Genomic DNA, 21208 nt, shown 5'->3' on the forward strand with positions numbered 1-21208 from the left:
CTTGAACCAATCTCCTCTCACAACTACTTTAAATATTATTACTCATTCCCTTGTTTTTTTACTATTCCTAACACTTACATATCTATGTCTAAGCCCAGGACTAAACCCAACCCTCCATCTGCTTTGTGCATAGTCCTAGAGTGAAGAATCGTTTTCACAGATTAACATTTATGATCAATTTGATGATAGGGAACACCAATTTTGAACCCCAATTAAGCAAAACATTATCTCCCTGTTATGGCTTGAACTGTATTCACCAAAATACAATTGTACCTCCCTGTCACAGATTGAATTATATCTACCAAAATGTTAGGATATGTTGAAGTCTTAACCTCCAGTACCCCCGAATGAGACCTTATTTGGAAACAGGGTTGCTGCAGATGTGATTAGTTATAATGAGGTCATACTGGAGTAGGGTGGATCCTTAATCCAATATGACTGCTGTCTCTTTAAGAGGAGGAAAGACTATGTAAAGACAGACACACAAGGAGGATACCACATGATGACAGAGGCAGAGACGGGAACAAAGCAGCTACAAGCTAAGAACACAAGGACTGCCAGCTATCACCAGAAGCTAGGAAGAGGTAAGGAAGAATTCTACCCAGAATATCAGAGCATGGCCCTGCTAACACCTGGACTTCATACTTCCAGCCTCCAGAACTTTAAGAAAATAAATTTGTTTAAAGCCACTCAATTGGTGGTATTTTGTTACGGCAGCCCTAGGAAACCAACACACTCTTCCTTCTCCCCAGAAAAGAATTTCATTCTTGTCATTAGTAGATATGTATTACAAAAAAAGTACTTATTTTGAATTTCACCAATTAAAAAATACCGTGGAAATTGGTTTTCTCTCATTATACATACATCTCTTATATGTGATGTTATAGATACATCTCTTACACCTACATATTATCTCCAATTTTGCCTCTTGCCCAGGAAATCTAAAATATTTACTATCTGGACCTTTACAGATAAAGTTTGCCTAACCATGATCTGAACAATAAACTGTTTAATTTTTGCCTAATGTTGAATTTTATATAATAGATTCATACAGTATATGTTACCCTATGACTTGCTTCTTTCACAAAACATGGTTTGGAGACTTACCCATATTTTGGTGCAAATAGTTACACTTATTTTAATTAATATACAATATTTCACATATGAACATACTATAAAGTACTTATTCATTCTACTGTTTATGGACTTTGGGGATCGTTTCCAGGTTTTTTTTTTCTAGTATGAACAATGGTGCTAAAAATAATCTTGTACACTTTTTCCAGTCACATGTGCATGAGTTTCTCTAGGGCATACACCTACGGGTGAAACTGCCGGATTACAGGACACAGTTGTAGATTAAACATGACCACAAATCCTTTGGCATCCCTTCCATCAAGAGAAGGAGTATATTTTCCCCTTCCCCTTGGGTCTGGGTTCACCTTATGACTTTTTTGAGCAATAGAATATGATGAAATGATATTCTGGAATTTCCAAGACCATGGTATAAAATGGCTGGTAGTTTCCATTTTCTCCTGGAAGCCAAATGCTATGCTGTAAAGAAGAGAGACAGATTATCAACTGATGAGAGGCCATGGGAGAGAGGCCCTGGAGGGTAAGAGGTCATTTAGGATGTTTCAGCCCCAATCAAGAATCCAGCTAAAAGGAGCCATATGAATGACTTCAACTTATACTATATAGAGCAGAAGAACCCAGTCAACCCAGGGAAGTGTGAATAATAATAAAGCACTGTCATTTCAAACCATTAAGTTTTAGGGTGGTTTGTTAAAGCAATAGGTAACTGAAACACATGCTGAAGTTCAACTTTCCCAAATAATGCCAAACCTGCTTCAAAGTGGTTAATACTCCTACCAGCAGCAATATATGAGTACGAGTTCCTGCAGCTCCACACCTCCCCAACACTTGATGTCAGACATTTAAAATTTTTGACAATCTGGTACATATGAAATAGTATCTCAGTATGGTTTTAATTTACATTTCCCTTATTACTAATAAGGGTGAATACATTTTCATGTTAATAGTCACTATGTTCCTTCTTCTGAGTAATTCCTATTAATTTATTTTGCTCATCTTTCTACATGGTTGACTTTTTTCCTAATGACTCGTAAAACTCTATAAGCTTTTAAAGATTTAAAATCTTTTCATTTATGGCTTCCTTTTCACAATTATAGTATATTTTGATGAGCAGAAATTATTTTCATATAGCAGAATTTATGAATCATTTCTTTTACAGCCAATGCTTTTGGGGTTAAGAAATTCATCTGTAACCAAAATTGTATTAATTTTCTTCCAAAAATTTTATGGTTTATCTTTTAAATTTTTGTCTTTAATCTACATAGAATGAATTTTTGTATAGGAATTGAGGTAGGGATCCAACTACATTTTCCCCCATATGGCTAACCAACTGTCCCAGTCTGAAAAGTCCATCATTCCCACAGATCTTTAATGTCAGCTTTGTCATAGACTGAGTCTCCCTAAATATACAGATCTGTATCTAGGCTCTCTATTCTGCTCCATTTGGCTACATGGATTGCACTGTCTTAAATATAACAGCTTTCTAGGATATACTTGGACCTTTGTCTTTCCACATATATTTTAGAATCAGCTTATTTAATTGCACAAGCAAAATCAGTTGGGATTTTGATAGAAACTGTACTGAATCTAGAATTCAATGTGGGAAGAACTGACATCTTTATGACACTGAGTGCTCCAATCCATTAACATGGTATTGCTCTCTATTTCACACCTGAAACTACACAGTGTCTCTCTGTAATCAAATGTAATGTTAATTTTGGCCATCCAACCACAGTGTTATCAGATTTTTCCACTGTGTAATTACTATTCTTTCCCTTGCAACTAACAACGCAAAGATGCTTAAAGACCATTTTTAAATTTTTATTATGATGTTTTCAAATATATTCAAAAATAGAGAAAATACTAAAATAAGCTCCCATTTTTATTTAACAATTCAATAATTATCAAAATTTGAAAGTGATAATCAGAAAGCCAATCTCAGAAGTCATATAATCTCACCTATAACTGCTTCAGTATGCATTTCTAACTTTTATATAACAATATCATTATCACAACTAAAAAAATTGACAATAATTCCTCAATATCAACTAGTACCTATCCATATGCAAAGTTTAACAACTATCTCAAAAATGTCTTTTTACAGTTGGTTTGATCAAATCAGGATCCTGTCAGGACTTCACATTGCATTAATTTGTTACAGACATACCTCGAGATATTGTAAGTTCAGTTCCAAACCACTACAATAAAGTGAATATTGAAATAAAGCGAGTCACACAAATTTTTTGGTTTCCCAGTGCATATAAATGTTATGTCTACACTGTACTCTGTTAAGTGTGCAATAGTACTATGTCTAAAAAAATGTACATATCTTAAATAAAAAATAGTTCATTGCTAAAAAATGCTAACCATCAAAGCACGGTTGCCACAAACTTTCAGTTTGTAAAACACACAATATCTGCAAAGCACAATAAAGGTTAAAAACAATAAAACTAGGTATGCCTGTATATCTTATAAGTCTCTTTTAATCTATAACAGCTCCCCTTTCCATTTTCTTTATGCCATTTATCGGCTGAAAAATATAGATCATTTGTCCTGTAGTATAGCCCATATTCTGGATTTTGAACTTCTCATTTTTACTGCCATTGTACTGCATTTCTTGTTGATTTTTGCTTGTGTGCAGAAATCGAATTCTCCTCATTTACTTTTGTATCCTGAAAATTTGTCAAACTCTTATTAAATCTAATAATTTAGTTATACATTATTTTGGTTTTCTATGTAATCATATTATCTGCAAATAATGACAGCATTGTTTCTTTCAGTCCAATCCAAATATTTTTTCTTTCTTTCTCATGCCTTATTTACTACAGAAAGAAGAGAAGTGTTCCCAGATTGAAGGTCTGAGGTGCTAGAAGGAATAAAAGCCAAAGATATTAGTAAATTAAGTATGGAAATCTAAAAAAGTATTTATAATGATGATTATAATAATATAAATAATATAATAAATAATAGTATTTTGGAGGTTAAAAAGATAGAATTAAAATATATTGTTACAATAACGTAAGTTAAAAACTGAGTGACTGGAGTTCAACTTTTCTAGGTACTTGTATTGTTTGGGAAAATGGTAAAACTTTTTTAGTTTAGACATTGGTAAGTTACATACATGTTAAACTTTCTAGGTTAAATACGATAAACAGAAATCCAAGACTTTAACAGTTTTTTTGACAAGAATGGGATTCTGACAGAGACATGGCTTTCTGGAAGAAAAAAGGACAAGAGCCCCCAGAGCCAGTTTAGGGGATAGAAAAAGACTCCAGTAGCACTCTCGCCCGTGGCTGAGAGGAGTAAGGATCCTCATCTGTTCTTCTGTTAAAGAAGCAGACCAACAAGAGGTAGGTACACTGTATACTGTAAGACACAATAGTATTCAAATCACTACACTAATACCACTACCAATAATAAATCTACTAAGTAAAGTTCAAGATTTCTTTGCACTCTTTTTTTTTCTTTTAAAGTTATACTTTTTTTTGCATAGATGCTCCCCATTCTCCTCTCATTATTCATTTATTTGGTTGCGCTGGGTCTTAGTTGCAGCAGGCGGGCTCCTTAGTTGCGGCATGCATGTGGGATCTAGTTCCCTGACCAGGGATCAAACCTGGGTCCCCTGCATTGGGAGCGTGGAGTCTTATCCACTGCACCACCAGGGCAGTCCCTCTTTGCACTCTTTTTGTCTTTAGAGCAAATCCCTCTAAGAGTGTACAAATTACTATGTTAAAATTATTCGTGCCACAACTAAGAAGCCTGCATGCTGCAACAAAGATCCTGCGTGCTGCAACTAAGACCTGGCGCAGCCAAAATAAATAATAAATAAATAGATAAGCAAATAAACAATCTTTAATTGGAGAGCTAAAAGTATAAAAAAGATTAATTGAATTATTTTTCTATGTACGTTTATGTGAAAAACGACATATAGTTAAGTTCCTCTGTTTATGGTAGCATTCCATTTTAGCTTACCTCTTTCCCCTCATCTTTGACGAGGGATGTTGTAAAACATGTACATGATTTAAAAGTCGAAACTTATAAATGTGTATATTCAAAGAAGTTCAATCCCTTGCCTATAGGTAACTAGATTCCTTAATTTCTAGCTTATCCTTCTCATATTTTTGTTTTGAAAAATATGCAAACACACACACATACATAAGACACATCATGTGTGTATGTGTGTATAATTTTCCCTTCTTTTTATACAAAAGGGAGTATGCATAGAGTGTTAAAATGATTTTTTTAAACGTGAGTATTTAGATGGAAATGTCCCAATTGTTACTTTAAAAAGCCCTATCCCTAGCAGATGCAAAGTATTATATACAGGATGGATAAATAACAAGGTTCTATATAGCACAGGGAACTATATTCAATATCCTGTGATAAACCATAATGGGAAAGAATATGAAAAAGAATGCATGTGTGTGATAGATGTATAACTGAATTACTTTGCTATACAGCAGAAATAAAATAAATAAATAAAAACAAATTTTTTAATAAATTAAAAAGAAATGAGGAAGCAAAGAGAGAAAAAAAAAAAAGGTCTACCCCTTTGCCTTTGGTTTAGTTGGATTCATTCCCAGTAGGATAAAGGACATTTTCATGCTCAAGGTCTCAGGAATTGGCAGAAAGAAGGGCAAAGGCAGCTTTCTTCTTAACCTGAAGACCGGGCCTTAGTACTACTAAGGAACTCCTCCATCTGTAAAGCATTAGAACCAGAGTATAGAAGGCAAGAAAGAAAAAAGGTTCCAAATTCCTCAGTACTATTGGTAGACGCCTAAAACTTGCTGAAGTAGAGTTAACCTACACTACAATTTACCAAAATTCTCTGGGACCTCAAAATCATGGTAAATGTGATGAAACTTTTAACTGTTTTAGGAAAGAAAAACAATCACTTAAAATTCTGAGAAGAAATCCAAATGAGGCAGGAACTAGCTTTCCAAGATACTAAAGCATTTTATAAAACTAGAGCAATTAAAATAGTTTAGTACTGGTACATGAATAGACAGACCAACGTAACAGAATTTTAAAAAAGACCCCTAGATATACAAGAATTCAGAGGTGGAATTTCTAATAGAAAGAAAAAAAATAACTAGTCAGCCAATGGTGCTGGAACAACTGCACAGCCAGCCATCTGAACCATAATAAGTGCGTTTCCTAACTCACTTCCGATGCCAAAATAGTATGCAAAACAGTATTTCATTTCAGGTAGATAAAAATCTGAGTGGGGAAAAAAACCCACAGAAATACTAAAAGAATACTTAAAAATTATAAAACAAAATACTTATTTTAAGATGGCCTTATAGCTTTGTCACAAAAACACAAAAACTTTAAAAGAACAGATTGAGGGGAATTCCCTGGCCGTCCAGTGGTTAGGACTCCGTGCTTTCACTGCCAAGGGTGCAGGTTCATCCCTGGTCAGGGAACTAAGATCCGCATGACACAGGGTGCAGCCAAAAAAAAAAAAAGAATAGACTGATAACTCTGACTTGATAGAAGGACATGTTTCTGCATGGTAAACAAATTGGATAATCAAACTCGATGCAATGAAAAAAACAGAGAAAAACATTTCTAACACATATGATATAGAACAAATATTTTTACACTAGAGAGCTTAGAGATCAACCAAAAACCTAATTCTGTAAACCAGGCAAAGAAAAAGATACACAGCTGGCTTTAAACCAGGATTTCTCAATCTCTACACTACTAAAGACATTTTGGACAAGATAATTCTTCGTTGAAGGGGGCTATCCTGTCCATTATGTTTACCAGGATCTCTGGACTCCACCTATTAGACACCAGTAGCAACCCCCCTCAATTGTGACAATCAAAAATGTTCCCAGATATTGCCAAATGTCCTATGGGGGTCAAAATTGCTCCTTGATGAGAACTGCTGCTTTAAACATATAAAAAGATCCTCATTCTCACTCTCTGATACAAATTTTAACTATAATGAGGTGCCATTTTTTTCTCTAGTTAGATTTTTATTATCAAAACAAATATTTTTATTATCAAACATTTTGCTGTTTGCCAACGTGTTGGACTAGGAAATCTCATTCATCCTTTTGGATGTGCAATCTCTTTGGAAGGCTATTGGTATTAGCTATCAAAATTTTAATTACCTATACTCTTTGATCCAACAGCTTCATTTCCAAGAATTTATCATATGGATACACTCAAATATGTGCAAACAGGTGAATACAAGGATAATTATTGCAGCAAAGACGGAGTAACAAAAAACTAGAAATGATCTGGTATACAATGATTGTTTGTTGGTTAAACAAACAGAACACCATGTAACTATTAAAAGGGAGGAAGATCAACATGTACTGAAAATATGTTCCAAGACACATTACCTAAAAATACCAAGGCCCAGAAGGGACTTTGCTACTATTTTTTAAAGTGGGGTGTGTGTGTGTGTTTAGGACTCTGTACCCAAATATATTTATAATGCACAGAATATTTTTGGAAACCTACCAGAGAGTAAGTAGGAGGCTGAAAGTTAAGGATAAGGAAACTCAACCTTCTGAGCTGTTTAAGTGTTTTGGCAACGTACCTATATGTTTCAAGCAAATTATAAAACGGACTTGGCACTCAGCTCAAAACACCCATACAGCATAGCAACAAAGCAGAATGAGACGGGGGTGGAGGAGTAGTTTAACTGGTATAGAGTTTGTTTCTCAAGTCGAAAAAGTTCTGCAAATTGGTTGCACAACAATGCAAACATACTTAACACTACTTAACCAACCGTACACTTAAAAATGGTTAAGGTGGCAAATTTTTCCTTATGTGTATTTTACAACTACATATCTTTTAAAAGTGAAAAAAAGTCCCCCCCCAAAGATACCCATATTTTAAGATTAGTTTAGTTTGTTACTAATTTGAAATCCCTTTTTAAACACCCCATTATTTTCTTCTTCCAGAATCGAGCGTTCCGAATAAGTGGAGACTCATTAAGCACACCAGTGTTCCAGTGACCTTTCACCTAGAACTCGCGGCCTTCGGCAAGGCACGCAGCTACGGCTAAACCCAAAGTGGGACCCGCCTGGGGGTCGGCGGGACACCTCACTCTGGATCCTTTACCTGTGGAAGAGATTGTAACATGACTGCCACCCTGAAGTACACAACTCTGCGTTACTTTTCACAAGTTACCGCAGATTCGAGGAACACTGTGTCCAGCGCGGACCAGCGTTCCAGACCTCGCCGGGCAGCTTCATTAACCCTCCCACCGCGGGGGCCGGGCCACCCATGCCATCCACTTCGCCCGGCGGGGTTTCTTCCCCACGGCTCCCGATTCCCCTTACCCCGTGTTGGGCAACATGACTGTTGCAGATTGGAGGCGGTGGCGACAACGGCCTCAGCGAGCGGATACTGAGAGGGTGACTTCTCCCCGTACTTGGCCCCGCCCCGAGGTCTGCGGGGAAATTGGGCGCTCCAAGAAACGGAAGGTGGCTGAGTGCGCCTGCGCACGCAGTGGGCCTCCGTGGCTCTCCGCGCTGGTTTCCGCCTCCCGCCTGCCTGGCCCCTGGAAACCGACCCTAAGCGCAAGCGCTGTGAGAGACAACTCCGCCCCGCCTCTCTTGCGGGGGCTCTACGGTGACAATTGGTCTCCAGCCCGCGGCTAGAATGCTGGACGCGTCAGCCGCTGAGTACACCTTTCCCCGGCCTGTGAAGGGTTCCTAGCCGCAGCGCTGAGTTCCTTTGCCGGGTTGGGGGCGTGGGGGGCGTTTGAGTCGTGCACCAGGGACCTTGAGGGCTGAGGTGCGGCTTCTCAGCGGACTTTGGCTCTCGGTCCCCTCGCCGTCCACGCCGGCACCTGGACGCCTGCCCAGCTGCACGCGCGCCCTCGGAGGCCCCTCTTAGGAACGCTTTTCCTGGGCAGATAAGCACTCTTCCGGCCAGCGGCGCATTTCGACTCTCCCGCGAAATCTGGACTAAAGCCGGCCGGACTATAGATAAACAGCTCTGTGGTGAGGGGCAGCTTCTGGATTAGAGATCTGCAATAGTCGCACCGAAGAACTAAATTAACTCTGATTTTTCGACTTCTTAGCCAATATCTCGGCGAGGAAATTCCCAGACTCAGTGGTTGAATAAGGTGAATTCTGGGAGCCAGTATTGCTTTTGGTAGTATACCTTGGACATAACTCAGCTACTCTAATGAACTAGAGACCGGCATAATATTTTTAGGTAGACGTGAAGAAATTCTATTTTGAAGAGGTAGAGCAGGATGATGAGGTTATGTGAGTAGATAAAGTAACCTGAAAAAAAAAAAAAAAAGGAAAGTAACCTGGAAATAGGATATGTACTCTCTCTTTTATTACAAGCCCTAAACGTCTATTTATTCATTTATATCACTTGCCAGTCTCATAGGCATTTGAATTTGAGATCTGTGATACGGTCCTTAGAGACTCCGGAGGAATTTACTTATTCAAGAAATATTAGCACCGAGTGGGTGCTGGTCACTGGAGATACAGTGGGGCAAAAAAAGGCACGTTCTCTGCTTATGTAGAAGGAACAAGGAGTAATCAATGTGGTGGGGTTTTTTTTTTCCTTAAAGGTTATCTTCATATTTATTTATTATTTGGCCGCACTGGCCGGCATAGGGGCTCTTAGTTCCCCGACCAGGGATCAGACGTGTGCCCCCTGTAGTGGAAGCCCAGATTCTTAACCACTGGACCGCCAGGGAAGTCCCCACTAATGAGTTCTTTAGACTATTGTAAATGTTAGGTGTTTTAGAGAGTGTGTTGATAGGGACTGTTAGATGAAAAAGCTTACTCTCCACTCATTCAAGAAAGTGAAGGCAACCTACAGAATGAAAGAAAATATTTGCAAATCATATATCTGACAATGTCTAGTATCCAGAATCTATAAAGAACTTTTACAACTCAGCAACAAAAAGATGAACCTCCAATTTAAACGTGAGCAAAGGACCTCAATAGACATTTCTCCAAAGAAGATAAACGAACAAGCAAGCACATGAAAAGATGCCCAACAGCAATAGTTATTAGGGAAATACAAATCAAAACCAGCGAGATTCCACTTTACATCCACTAGGATTGCTGTAATAGAAAAGATGGAAAATACTAAGTGTTGGCCAAGATGTAGAGAAATTGGAACCCTCATACATTGCTGGTGGGAATGTAAAATGGCACAGTCACTTTGGAAAACAGTTTTGCAGTTTCCCCAAAGGTTAAAGTATGGTTACCAGCTACTGGGTAGCTACCTACAAAAGAGCAATTCCACTCTTGAGTGTATAACCAAGAGAGAGGAAACTTCTTGAGAGTAACCACTAGATGGCACTGGTATTTTAAAATTCACAGTTATACAATACTGCAAAATGTTAATTTATTAACAATATTGTGACGTTATAATCTGACTTGGATTAAGCCAAAAATAGCATGAGGTTCCTTATAGGACCCTCGTAAAGGGGAAATAAGAGGAGGCATAAATTTTAAATTCCTTAAAGAAATACTTTTTATCATTAGAACAAATTGTCATAAAATAGTCAAACTTATCTTCACTTTTTTTGACTTCTAAAGTCTATCAAGGGACTCCCCTGGTGGTCCAGTGGTTAAGAATCCGCCTTCCACTTTCGATCCCTGGTCAGGGAACTGAGATCCCACATGCTGTGGGGCAACTAAGCCCTTGCGCCACAACTACTGAGCCCAAGCACCACAACAAAAGATCCCGCATGCCACAACAAAGATCCGGCGTGCCACAACTAAGACCTGGCGCAGCCAAATAAATAAATAATAAATAAATAAATACAGTCTATCAAGTTTGGGACTTCCCTGGCGGTCCAGTGGTTAGGACTCTGCGCTCTCACTGCCGAGGGTGGGGGTTTGATCCCTGGTCGGGGAACTAAGATCCCACAAGCCGCGTGGCACAGCCAAAAAAAAGCCTATTAAGTTTAATTCTCCAATTTTAAAAAGTGCTTTTCAAATACATAGGAGACTGAAAGTGCCAACTTGAATTGCAATATCAAAGGATATGACACTGAAAACAAGTTTAATCTTACTGTCAAATTAGGACTCTTCTAACCCTGACCTTGCATAAGGGTATATTTTCTTAAAGTGTAGAATGCAGCGTAGAATCCAAATTTGTTGACCACAGCCCACATACATAAATTTCTCATCCAGACCCTGTACACGGTTTTCTATTTTATTTGAATCTATTATGTAGTACCCCGTTTTTTGGGGTTTTTTCAGTTGATCATAACCTACAAAGTTATTTCAATGCCTCATTCTTGGATCATAACCTACCATTTGGAAAACACTGCTTTAGTGTGTTGTAATTTGCCGTTGTGATTTTTCAACTTGCTTTTTAAGATATTCTAGGCTTCTTCAGTCAAATATAAAATTACTAACTGCTGGTCAAAGGCCAGCAATCCAATGTGACTAACAGCAGATGCTTTCAAGCGCATTGGAAGAGTCAGGGATCTGTTGAAACTTTCCATTCCTTTCACCCCAAGGGAAATCCTTGGGGTTTTGAGGGTGTAGCAGTTGCTTCTGACAAGGTACCAAATCTTCCCAATAGGACCCCTAACTGCACCTTTTATTGCTCAGTGAATTGTTGCCAGTCATTTAATTAGTAAATGTTGGATATTAACTTCATTGCTGTATTTTAATGTCTATATTTTTCTGATAATACATTATTCCAACAACTAAAGAAAGTGAAAGTTTCTAATATCACCCTTCATTGTTAACAGTTCGGCATGTATCCTTTAAGACTTCGAAATTTTTATATAGATTTTGATTGATTTTAAAAAAGCATAGGGGAAATTATATATATTCTATTGTTTTGGAAACTTTTTTTGTTTTACTTAATGTATCATAAACATCTTTCCAAGTTTATACCCAAAAGTTCACCTTAACTTTTTTTTTTAATAGGTGTGTTACCAATCTGGGTCCTTGGACTCTTTAATCAATAGAAATTGATAAGAGGCCAGAGGAGAAATTCAGGCAAGGCTTTATTGGGAGTGAAAACAAGAAACAGGTGCCCTTGCTCACTCTCCAAGGAGGGTGGGCTGGTTCCTTAAATAGAGCGAGGGTAGGGGCAGATGGTGAATCGGGCAGGAGGGGCGGCTTAGATGGTCTGCCCACCCCCATGGTGGTGCTGTGTGCAGGGATCATGCGCAGTACCCTGCTTCTGCTCCAGGCACTTCACAAGTGGCAGTCGGTTTGTGGCCTTTTTGTAACATTGTTCTTAATCACTCCGCTGCCATGCATGCAGTTATTTTTAGTCCCTTATAGTTTCTCTGTATTCTGTTGCTGGAGGAGACATTTGTGCAGTAAAGGGTCCCACATCCCAGTTCCCAGCCTATCTTAGGTGCATAGTTTTCTTTTACATGAATGTACTCCATATTAATTTTACCATTTGTGATGGACATTTTAAGGTGTTTCAATACTGTCTATATTATAAACAATATTGCAATAAAAGCCTTTGTGTGTACATCATTGTTCACCAGTCAATGCCTTGTTTAGCAGCTGGTGTTTTCTAGTTCTGGCAAATGTGAGGTCTGCTCGGAAAGATTTTCTTAAAGTTTTTTCTTTCTTAAAGAGACCACAGAATAGATTGCCTCTTTTCTTCTATTGTTATTTCTGGATGTGATGCTTGAAACAGCTGCATCTATCTTGCAACCACGAGCAGAACTAGCCTTCCCCTTTCCATAGCACCTTCAAGGGTGAACTTTCTCCTATAACATATGAAAGAAAGTTTGGGGTTGGGGAGCAGTTGTCTCAGAACCCTCCTGAGTCTCCCACCTAGCTTTCTAATTCTCCCCCTGCTCAAAGGCACACTGTGAGTTTTCCTCACTTTGCAGCTTGGCCATCTTGTAGAATTCCAGGAAACAGTTCCCTCAGCAGACAACTGCTCCCTCTCATGAGTGCAAGTAGTGGAGTGGGTGTGTGGACCACGCCATATTCCACTTTTTTGCTCTGTTGGCTTGTTTTTTGGGATGTTTTCCTTTTTAAAAATATTTATTTATTTTTGGCTGCATTGGGTCTTTGTTGCTGTGTGTGGGCTTTCTCTAGTTGCGGTGAGCAGGGGCTACTCTTCGTTGTGGTGCATGGGCTTCTCGTGGTGGCTTCTGTTGCGGAGCACAGGCTCTAGGCGCATGGGCTTCCGTAGTTGTGGCACGTGGTCTCAGTAGTTATGGCTTGTGGGCTCTAGAGCGCAGGCTCAGTAGTTGTGGCGCATGGGCTTAGTTGCTCCGCAGCATGTGGGATCTTCCCGGACCAGGGCTCGAACCCGTGTCCCCTGCATTGGCAGGTGGATTCTTAACCACTGTGCCACCAGGGAAGCCCATTGGTTTGTTTACTACACCATCCCCACACAACTCTTTGTCAAAGAATTGAGGTTTATATGAGGGAATTACTATCTATATATCTATATCTATATATATATAAATAATAACTTTATATAACAACTGCTATGTCAACTGCCTACCCATTACACATTCTCCACTTCTTATTAACAGTATATCTCTATTATTAGAGGTGGCAGTATGCCCAGCAAAAGCAGTGAATCTCTCAAGCCTCCCCTGCAACTAGGGGTGTCCATGTGACCAAATTATGGCTAATGAGGTAAGCGGAAGATGTTGGGGAGGACTTTGGGAAAACTTCTTTAAAGGGCTTCCAGACATTTTGTGACCTTAAGACTGAAAGCCATATACTCACATAATAGAACAAAAAGGAGACTGGATCTTTGATGAACATGGAGTGCCATAACAGCCCTGAAACCATTACTTCTAGGCTTCTTTTGCATGATAAATAAATTTTTATCTAGTTTAAGGCACTGTTATTTTTGGTTTTCTGTTACATGCATCTGGACCTAACTCTTAAATGCAAAAGTATCAAAAGACTATAAACCACTGCAAGGGGTTCCCTCTTGAACACAGCCAAATCGCTAGCGTTGCTCCTCGTCTTCATATCTGCTTTTCTCCCTGAGAGTATCAGTTTTGTTCAAATTTCCTTCTTTAAAATTGTCTTTAATATCTCTACCCCCTTTCAGGAAATCCCATGCCCTGCTCACAGGAGTTGGTCTCATATATTAAGATCCATCCTCTTTTCCTAAGCCAAACATTTTCCCAAGCATAAATTACCCATTCTATTTAGAATATGACTTTAGCAAGAGAGTCCACGATGGGTGTAGGTGTTCCAAGTCCAATTCCCTTGGAGATATTCCCCCCTAATTCTTCCTGGGGTCCAGTAAGTGACTATTATGTCAAACACACCCACACCTCCCAAACTCAGGCATTAATTCGGAGACACAGTACTCTACTGTGAGTACACGTACTGTTTCCAAGCTGAGAAAGAGAAATATTTGATTCTTCTGTTATCAACATAGCTTCAACCCTGCTCACTATAAAGATAGCATTTGATGATTTTATATTGCAGAACAATACGAGTTATTTTTTAATCTTCTAGCTTTCAAACTGTGCCTACCAGGCATTTAAAAAAAAAAAGACATTTGAAGTTAGCTTAAGAATCAGTCCCATAATTGAGCCATCTATCTCTTAATGGCCACTACTTTGCTACACAAATACCAAACTTTGGAATTACCCCATGTCTTTCCTCTATGCCAAATTAAATTCTTGTAGGTGTCATCCTCCTACTACCCTCTACTAAATTAAATTCTTGGTTAAGGTCTCATACTCCTACTGCTCCAGTAGAAGACAGGCTATATGAAGACATTATCCTCTGATACAAGTAATCCTCCACCTCTAAGGGGGATGGGAAGGAGATTTGCTTTTCCAGTTACATGAGCAACATATTCTCATAGAGAAGTCCTCCAGATTGTTCTTTTGTTTTGCTTTTCTGCTACTGACCTTTTGCTTGTTTACCTGTTCAAGGTTGAATATTTGCCTGGTGCCCTTCAGGATCATATGAAGTAAACATCTTTTAGAACCATACTGGGGAGGGAGGGCAGTAGTTCTATCCAGTCGTCTGGTATCGCAGGAACCTTTCCACTGACCTTGTAAACTATGATCAGATTTTTGCACAAGACTATTTCCACAAAGGGCAAATAAGTAAAAATAAAATAATATACTCTAACCAATCCATCTGACTCCTTGTTAAACACTTATATCAAAAATTTTAGGGGAAAAAGAAAAAAAAAATTTTAGAGAAAGGTTTCACTTAATGGCCAAAGCAAAGGCCTTGTTCTAGTCGCAAATAAAATTTATCCTATTAAAGATATGGTCTCAGATTCCTAAGAAGGGACTATTTTGTCCCATAGAAGAACATTTACAATATTATAGGCATCTATAATATGTATCAACTTCATATATCTGTAGACAAATGGAATACCAAGGAAAGGCACATCAACTCTTATTATAGGAAGCTAACTTCAGGGCACAAGAGTTATAGGTAACAGGTTCTTGGAAAGGGAAAAAAAGGACTTGTCCTTTTTCTTCTGTTATCCTACTCACAGCTATTCCTCCACCTCCACTTCTTTGAAAACACTGGGGTGAATCACACATTAGTTAACTGGTTAGGAGTAGGTAAGTTAAGGGAGAATCATGATAAGGGCTGGTGAAAGACAGTATTCAAGGCTGCTTGAGAAGAGTGGAAATACTTAATCAAAGTCATTAATTGTTACAAAATTTCCAGGGAAGTGAACAAAAATGAACCTAAATCAGAGAAGAAATTTCAAGTATAATGAAACTAGGAAACTGACACAACCCTACCAAAAACTATGAAGAATACCTTCCAATTTGTATCCAAATTAAGGAAAGCAGTGAGATTTGACAAGCATTTCTTCTAAGTAATAACTCAGTGCCATTTTTTTAGAAAGTAAATGAGATTGTCCTAAAAATCCAGCAGTAATCTGAAATTTGAAGAAATAAGGACTGGTGACTTGGGTGGACCAGGGAAAAATTAAGAACGCCACCCTTGGGAGGTCTATTCCAAGATGGTAAATAAGGTAGAACTGGGGCTTCCCTGGTGGCGCAGTGGTTGAGAGTCCGCCTGCCGATGCAGGGGACACGGGTTCGTGCCCCGGTCTGGGAATATCCCACATGCCGCGGAGCGCCTGGGCCCGTGAGCCATGGCCGCTGAGCCTGCGCATCCGGAGCCTGTGCTCCGCAATGGGAGAGGCCACAACAGTGAGAGGCCCGCGTACAGCAAAACAAAAAACAAAAAACAACAAAAGAAGTAGAACTGAAGAAGAGACAATATGACACACATTTTGGTTTTCCAGGACTCAGTTTCCTGACCCATAACTGAAACTTGGAATTTAGGGGCTGCTGAAGGGTTAATAATGAACTGCAAGACAGGTGTGCAATTGTTGTCCAAAATAAACTGAGCAGAGTAAATAAACACTGATTATAAGATAAAAATCCTAAAACAGGGTGGGTCTCTCCAAAACACTCAAACTAAAAAAAGATTTTTTTTCTTTTAAATCTTATTTCCAGTAGAAATGAGCACGTCTCATACTCAGATCTTGGTTTCTAACCCTATACTCCAATAAAAGGAACCAGGGTTTCTTGGAGAAATGACTCATTTTAGGACTGGGGCAGAAAATATACAAGATGATCCTGGAGCATCTTGTAGTGCCAGAAAGTAAGGGAGTACTCAAAACAGACCAACAAACAAACCCAAAACAAAACACCCCACATTGATGGAGGTATGTCAAAGGAGTACAGAAGTCAACTGAAAGATCTCTCAATGGCTAAAACTGAAACACTTTGAGCAACAAAATAAAGTGGTACTGGATTATAATCAAAGTATAAAATAAATATCCATGAGTTGATACTGATATAATTATATGATTGAATTAAAAATGAGGAGAAATGACAGAATTCCTGTACAGAAGAATATGAAATAATTTCTGTAAATACAGCCTCCTCAAGGAGGTACAGAATAACTCTCCATTCCTTGAGTGTGGGCTGTACATAGTGACTTCTTTCCAAAGAGTACAGTATGAAAAGGGGAAAAAAATAACTTTACAGTGAAGAAAGCTGACAAACACCAACTCAGTCAGGTGATCAAAGTCAACATCAACTGTGATAAGCCATGTTGATAATAGGTATCCTTGATATGATGTGAGGAAATGGTACTTTTTCTCTGTAAACCTCCCCAAAACCTATAACTCTAGTCTAATTGTGAGAAAAATATAAGACAAATTGCAACTGAAGGACATTCTACAAAATACCTAACCAGTACTCCTCAAAACTGTCAAGGTCATCAAAAAGAAGGAAAGTCTGAGAAACTGTCACAGCTAAGAGGATCCTAAGGGGATATGATGACTAAATGTAATATGGTATCTTGGATGGGATCCTGGAACGGAAAAACAACATTAGATAAAAACTAATGATATCTTAATAAAGTATGGATGATAGTTAATGACAATGTATTAATATTGGTTCATTAATTGTAACAAAGGTATCCTACTAATGTAAGATGTTAACCACAGAAACTGGGTGTAGGGCATATAAGAAGTCTCTGTACTATCTTCACAATTTTTCTGTAAATCTAAAACTGCTCTAAACAATAAAGCTTAAATAAGAACCTGCTGTAAAAAAAATAAATAAAATAAAATTCAAAACATAAAGCTTATTTAAAAATTTTTAAACCTTATAATAATGCTACATAAATTTTTAAAAACCCACCATTTTAAATGATTGGATTAATTGGAAGAAAATACAGATATCCCTAAGGCAATGGTTCTTAATGGAACTGGCATCCCAGGGAATATTTGTGAATATCTGGAAACATTCTTAGTTGTCACATTTGTGTGGGGGATGTTATTGGCATCTAGTGAATAGAGTCCAGGGATGCCACTAAACATGCTATAATACACAGAATAGTACATCCCATCCTCCCGAGAATATCCCATCCAAAATGTGCTGAGGTTGAAAAATGCTGCCCTAATTGATGAGGTTTGGGGACCTATATCAATGCTGACAGAAACAGGCTAGATTTTGTGTGTGTGTGTGTGTGTGTATGTATAAGATACATTCAAAATATGTATGATATATATGTAAATTATGAGATAATAATAAACATCTGTGAAACCATCACCCAGCTAAAGGACTGAAAATGATGAGTCATGTGCTTCTCTGGATTCCATCTCCCTGCCTCCTCCCGAGAAGTAACCATTGAGTTTTGTGTTTATCTTTCCCTTGTCATCTTTTATAAAATTGTGTGTGTGTGTGTGTGTGTGTGTACACAATATATTGGTTAGCTTTGCTTGGTTGTGCTTCCTTTTTAACTTTATAGAAATGGTATCGTAGTATATATAGTTTTCTCAGATTTACTTTTTTTGTTGTTTTTTGGGTTTTTTTGGCCATGCTGCGCAACATGTGGGATCTTAGTTCCCCAACCAGCTATTGAACCTGCGTCCCCAGAATGCAGAGTCTTAATCACTGGACTGCCAGGGAAGTCCCTGATTTGCTTTTTCATTCAGTATTTTGATTTATCCATAGCATTGCCTATTGTAGTTTGTTCATTTTTCACTGCTGTATACTATTCCATTGTGTGACTATGCCACAATTTATTTGCCCAACTCTCTTGTTGATGGACATTTGGGTTATTTGCATATCATGTTTATTATATAGAACAGCGGTGCTATGAATATTCTTTCATATGTCTCCTAGTGCACATTTCAAGTTTCTCTAGGTTATGTACATATAGGAGTGGAATTACTAAAGTGTGGATGTCTTTAAATTGAAATTATGTTTAAGAACTCATTTTCTATCCTGAAGTCATAAAGATAGTCTCCTAAATGTTATTCTAAAAGCTTAAAAATTTTGCCTTTCCTTTTTGAGTCACCTGGAGCTGCTCATTGTATGTGGGTATGAGGTTGATATCTATTAATATATTTGTAATGAGGTAGAGATAAACTTCCACTCTTTTCCCCATTGACCTAAATGCCTTCTGTGTCCTACATCAAGTTTTCATATATACCCATATCTGTTCCATTAAATAATTCGTCTATCCCTATGGCAATACTACATTTTTCTTGATTATTTGACTTTATAAATTTTAAGATTTGGTGAGGCAAATCCTCTCACATTGTTATTCTTCAAGATTGTCTTATTCTAGAAATCATTTCATCAAATTCCTGGGAATATTGCTTGGGATTGCTTTGAATCCATAGATCACTTTGGGAAACTATATCTTTAAATTTAGTGTCTTCTACTCCATACATGGTACGTCACTTCTTTAGGCTGGGACTTTACTAATACAGTTTCATTTTTCTTTCCATAAGGTATTACAGATATTGGTTAAATCTATTCCTATCTTTTATTTTTGTTTTTATACACAATTTAATGGCATCCTTTGTGTGTGTGAGTGATAAAATGTACAGAACACAAATTTTATCATTTTAACTATTTTTAAGTGTATAGTTCTGTGGCAATGGGATTACCATTTCTAAGTGATATTTTCTTTTCTTTTTTTTTTTTTTTTGGCCATGCCACTCGGCTTGCAGGATCTTAGTTCCCCAACCAGGGATCGAACCCGTGCCCCCTGCAGTGGAAGCGTGGAATCCTAACCACTGGATCTCCAGGGAATTCCCTCTAAGTGATATTTTCTAATTGTTGTTGCTGGTATGTAAAATGCAACTGATTTTCATGTACTCATACCTAGACTTCTTACTAAACTCATTAATTTTAACAATTTTGACATACTTTTGGATTTTTTCTATATAATTATATTAATTGCAAATAATGGGAATTTGCTTTCTCCTTTCCAATATTCACATCTTTTACTTCTGTTTCTTGTCTTACTGTACAGGAACTATGGTATAATGCTGAATAGAAACTTAAGCAAAGGCCCAAAACATAAATAAAAAAAGATTGATACATTTTATTTTGCTAAAATTAAGAGACACTATAAAGAAAATGAAAAGAGAAGCCACATTCTGGAAGAAGATATCTACTATAGTTATTGCCAGGGACACCTAAAAACCAATGAGTAAACAACAATAGTCAAATAGAAAAAAATAGGTAAAATACATTACAGATATTATACTGAAGAAGATTCATGATTGGCCAGTAAAATATGACATGATATTCAATTGTATTAATAATTAGAAAATGAAAATTTAGGGCACACAAGGCATTTTTAAACTCACTGGCAAAATTTTAAAATTGTACAATACCAATTGAGAGTATGAGCAATTGGATCTCTCAAACACTTGATAATAGTGGTAGTGAAAATTAATAAAATCACATTGGAAACAAAGTAAAGATGAAGATTAGCAAATTCCATGACTCTGCAATTCCACTCCTGAACATATAACCTAGCCTGTAGGACCTAGAGAAATCTCTGTAAGTGCCTCAGGAGATAGGTACAAGAATATTCAGAGAAAAAATATTTATAATAACACAACAACAACAAGGAGAAGCTAGAAACCACTCAAATATCAATCAAGAGAATGGATAAATTGTGGCATATTGTCATAGAGAAATACTGCACAGCATTGAAAATTAATGAACTACATGGAATTGATCACAGAATCATAATATTGAGTGAAAAAACAAATGGCAGAAGAATATTAAAATATTCAACCATTTATATAAAGTTCTTATGGTTTAGGAATTTGCACAAATGTCTTAAAACTATAACGAAAGCAAGGGTATAGGATTACCACTCTTTACACTGGGGTGGGAGAAATCAGAAATGGGATTAGAAAAGGACATAAAAGGACCTTCAATTTTGCCTTTGAAATCAAGTTCTCCTTGGTGGTCATTTTATTATTATGCTTAATAATTTATGTATTAAATTATTTTGAAAAAAATTTAGACATTCAGAAAAATTGTAAAATTTCTACAGAGCATTCCTGAATACCCTCTGTCTAGCTTCCCCTAATGTTAATCTCTTGTATAACCAGAATACAATTATCAGAACTAAGAAATTAAATCACTCAATACTATTAAATAAACTACAGACTTTATTTGCGTGGTAGGCAGAATTCTAGAGGTTTTTCCCTCCAACAATATTCCCATTCCCTGGTTTTGTAAACACTAATTGTGGGTATGCTTGGAAGGGATTTTGCAGATGTAATTAAAGTTCCACATTAGCTGACTTTAGAAAATGGAGATTACCTGACTCAGATAACAGCCCTTAAAAGCTGAAGCTTTCTCTGGCTGATGGCAGAAAAGGAAGGC

General features: G+C 37.6%; 1 protein-coding gene and 1 long non-coding RNA gene across 2 annotated transcripts in view; one reads left to right on the top strand and one right to left on the bottom strand.

The window, feature by feature from the left end:
- Positions 1 to 8534, bottom strand: part of HSDL2 (hydroxysteroid dehydrogenase like 2) — a 90681-nt gene extending 82147 nt beyond the window's left edge. The window contains exon 1 of the mRNA XM_067743645.1: positions 8397 to 8534. Within this exon, the coding sequence (XP_067599746.1) occupies positions 8397 to 8413 (17 nt within the window). The 5' untranslated portion in view covers positions 8414 to 8534. The remainder of the gene's footprint in view (positions 1 to 8396) is intronic.
- Positions 8535 to 9083: 549 nt separating this feature from the next.
- LOC137227560 (uncharacterized) lies at positions 9084 to 20869 on the top strand. Its single transcript, XR_010944909.1, has 3 exons — positions 9084 to 9187; positions 19528 to 19645; positions 19833 to 20869. It is a non-coding gene; the product is annotated as an uncharacterized lncRNA (long non-coding RNA).
- The last annotated feature ends 339 nt before the right edge of the window (positions 20870 to 21208 follow it).

This window comes from Pseudorca crassidens, chromosome 7 (assembly GCF_039906515.1).
Source record: "Pseudorca crassidens isolate mPseCra1 chromosome 7, mPseCra1.hap1, whole genome shotgun sequence".
Classification (NCBI taxonomy): Eukaryota; Metazoa; Chordata; class Mammalia; order Artiodactyla; family Delphinidae; genus Pseudorca; species Pseudorca crassidens.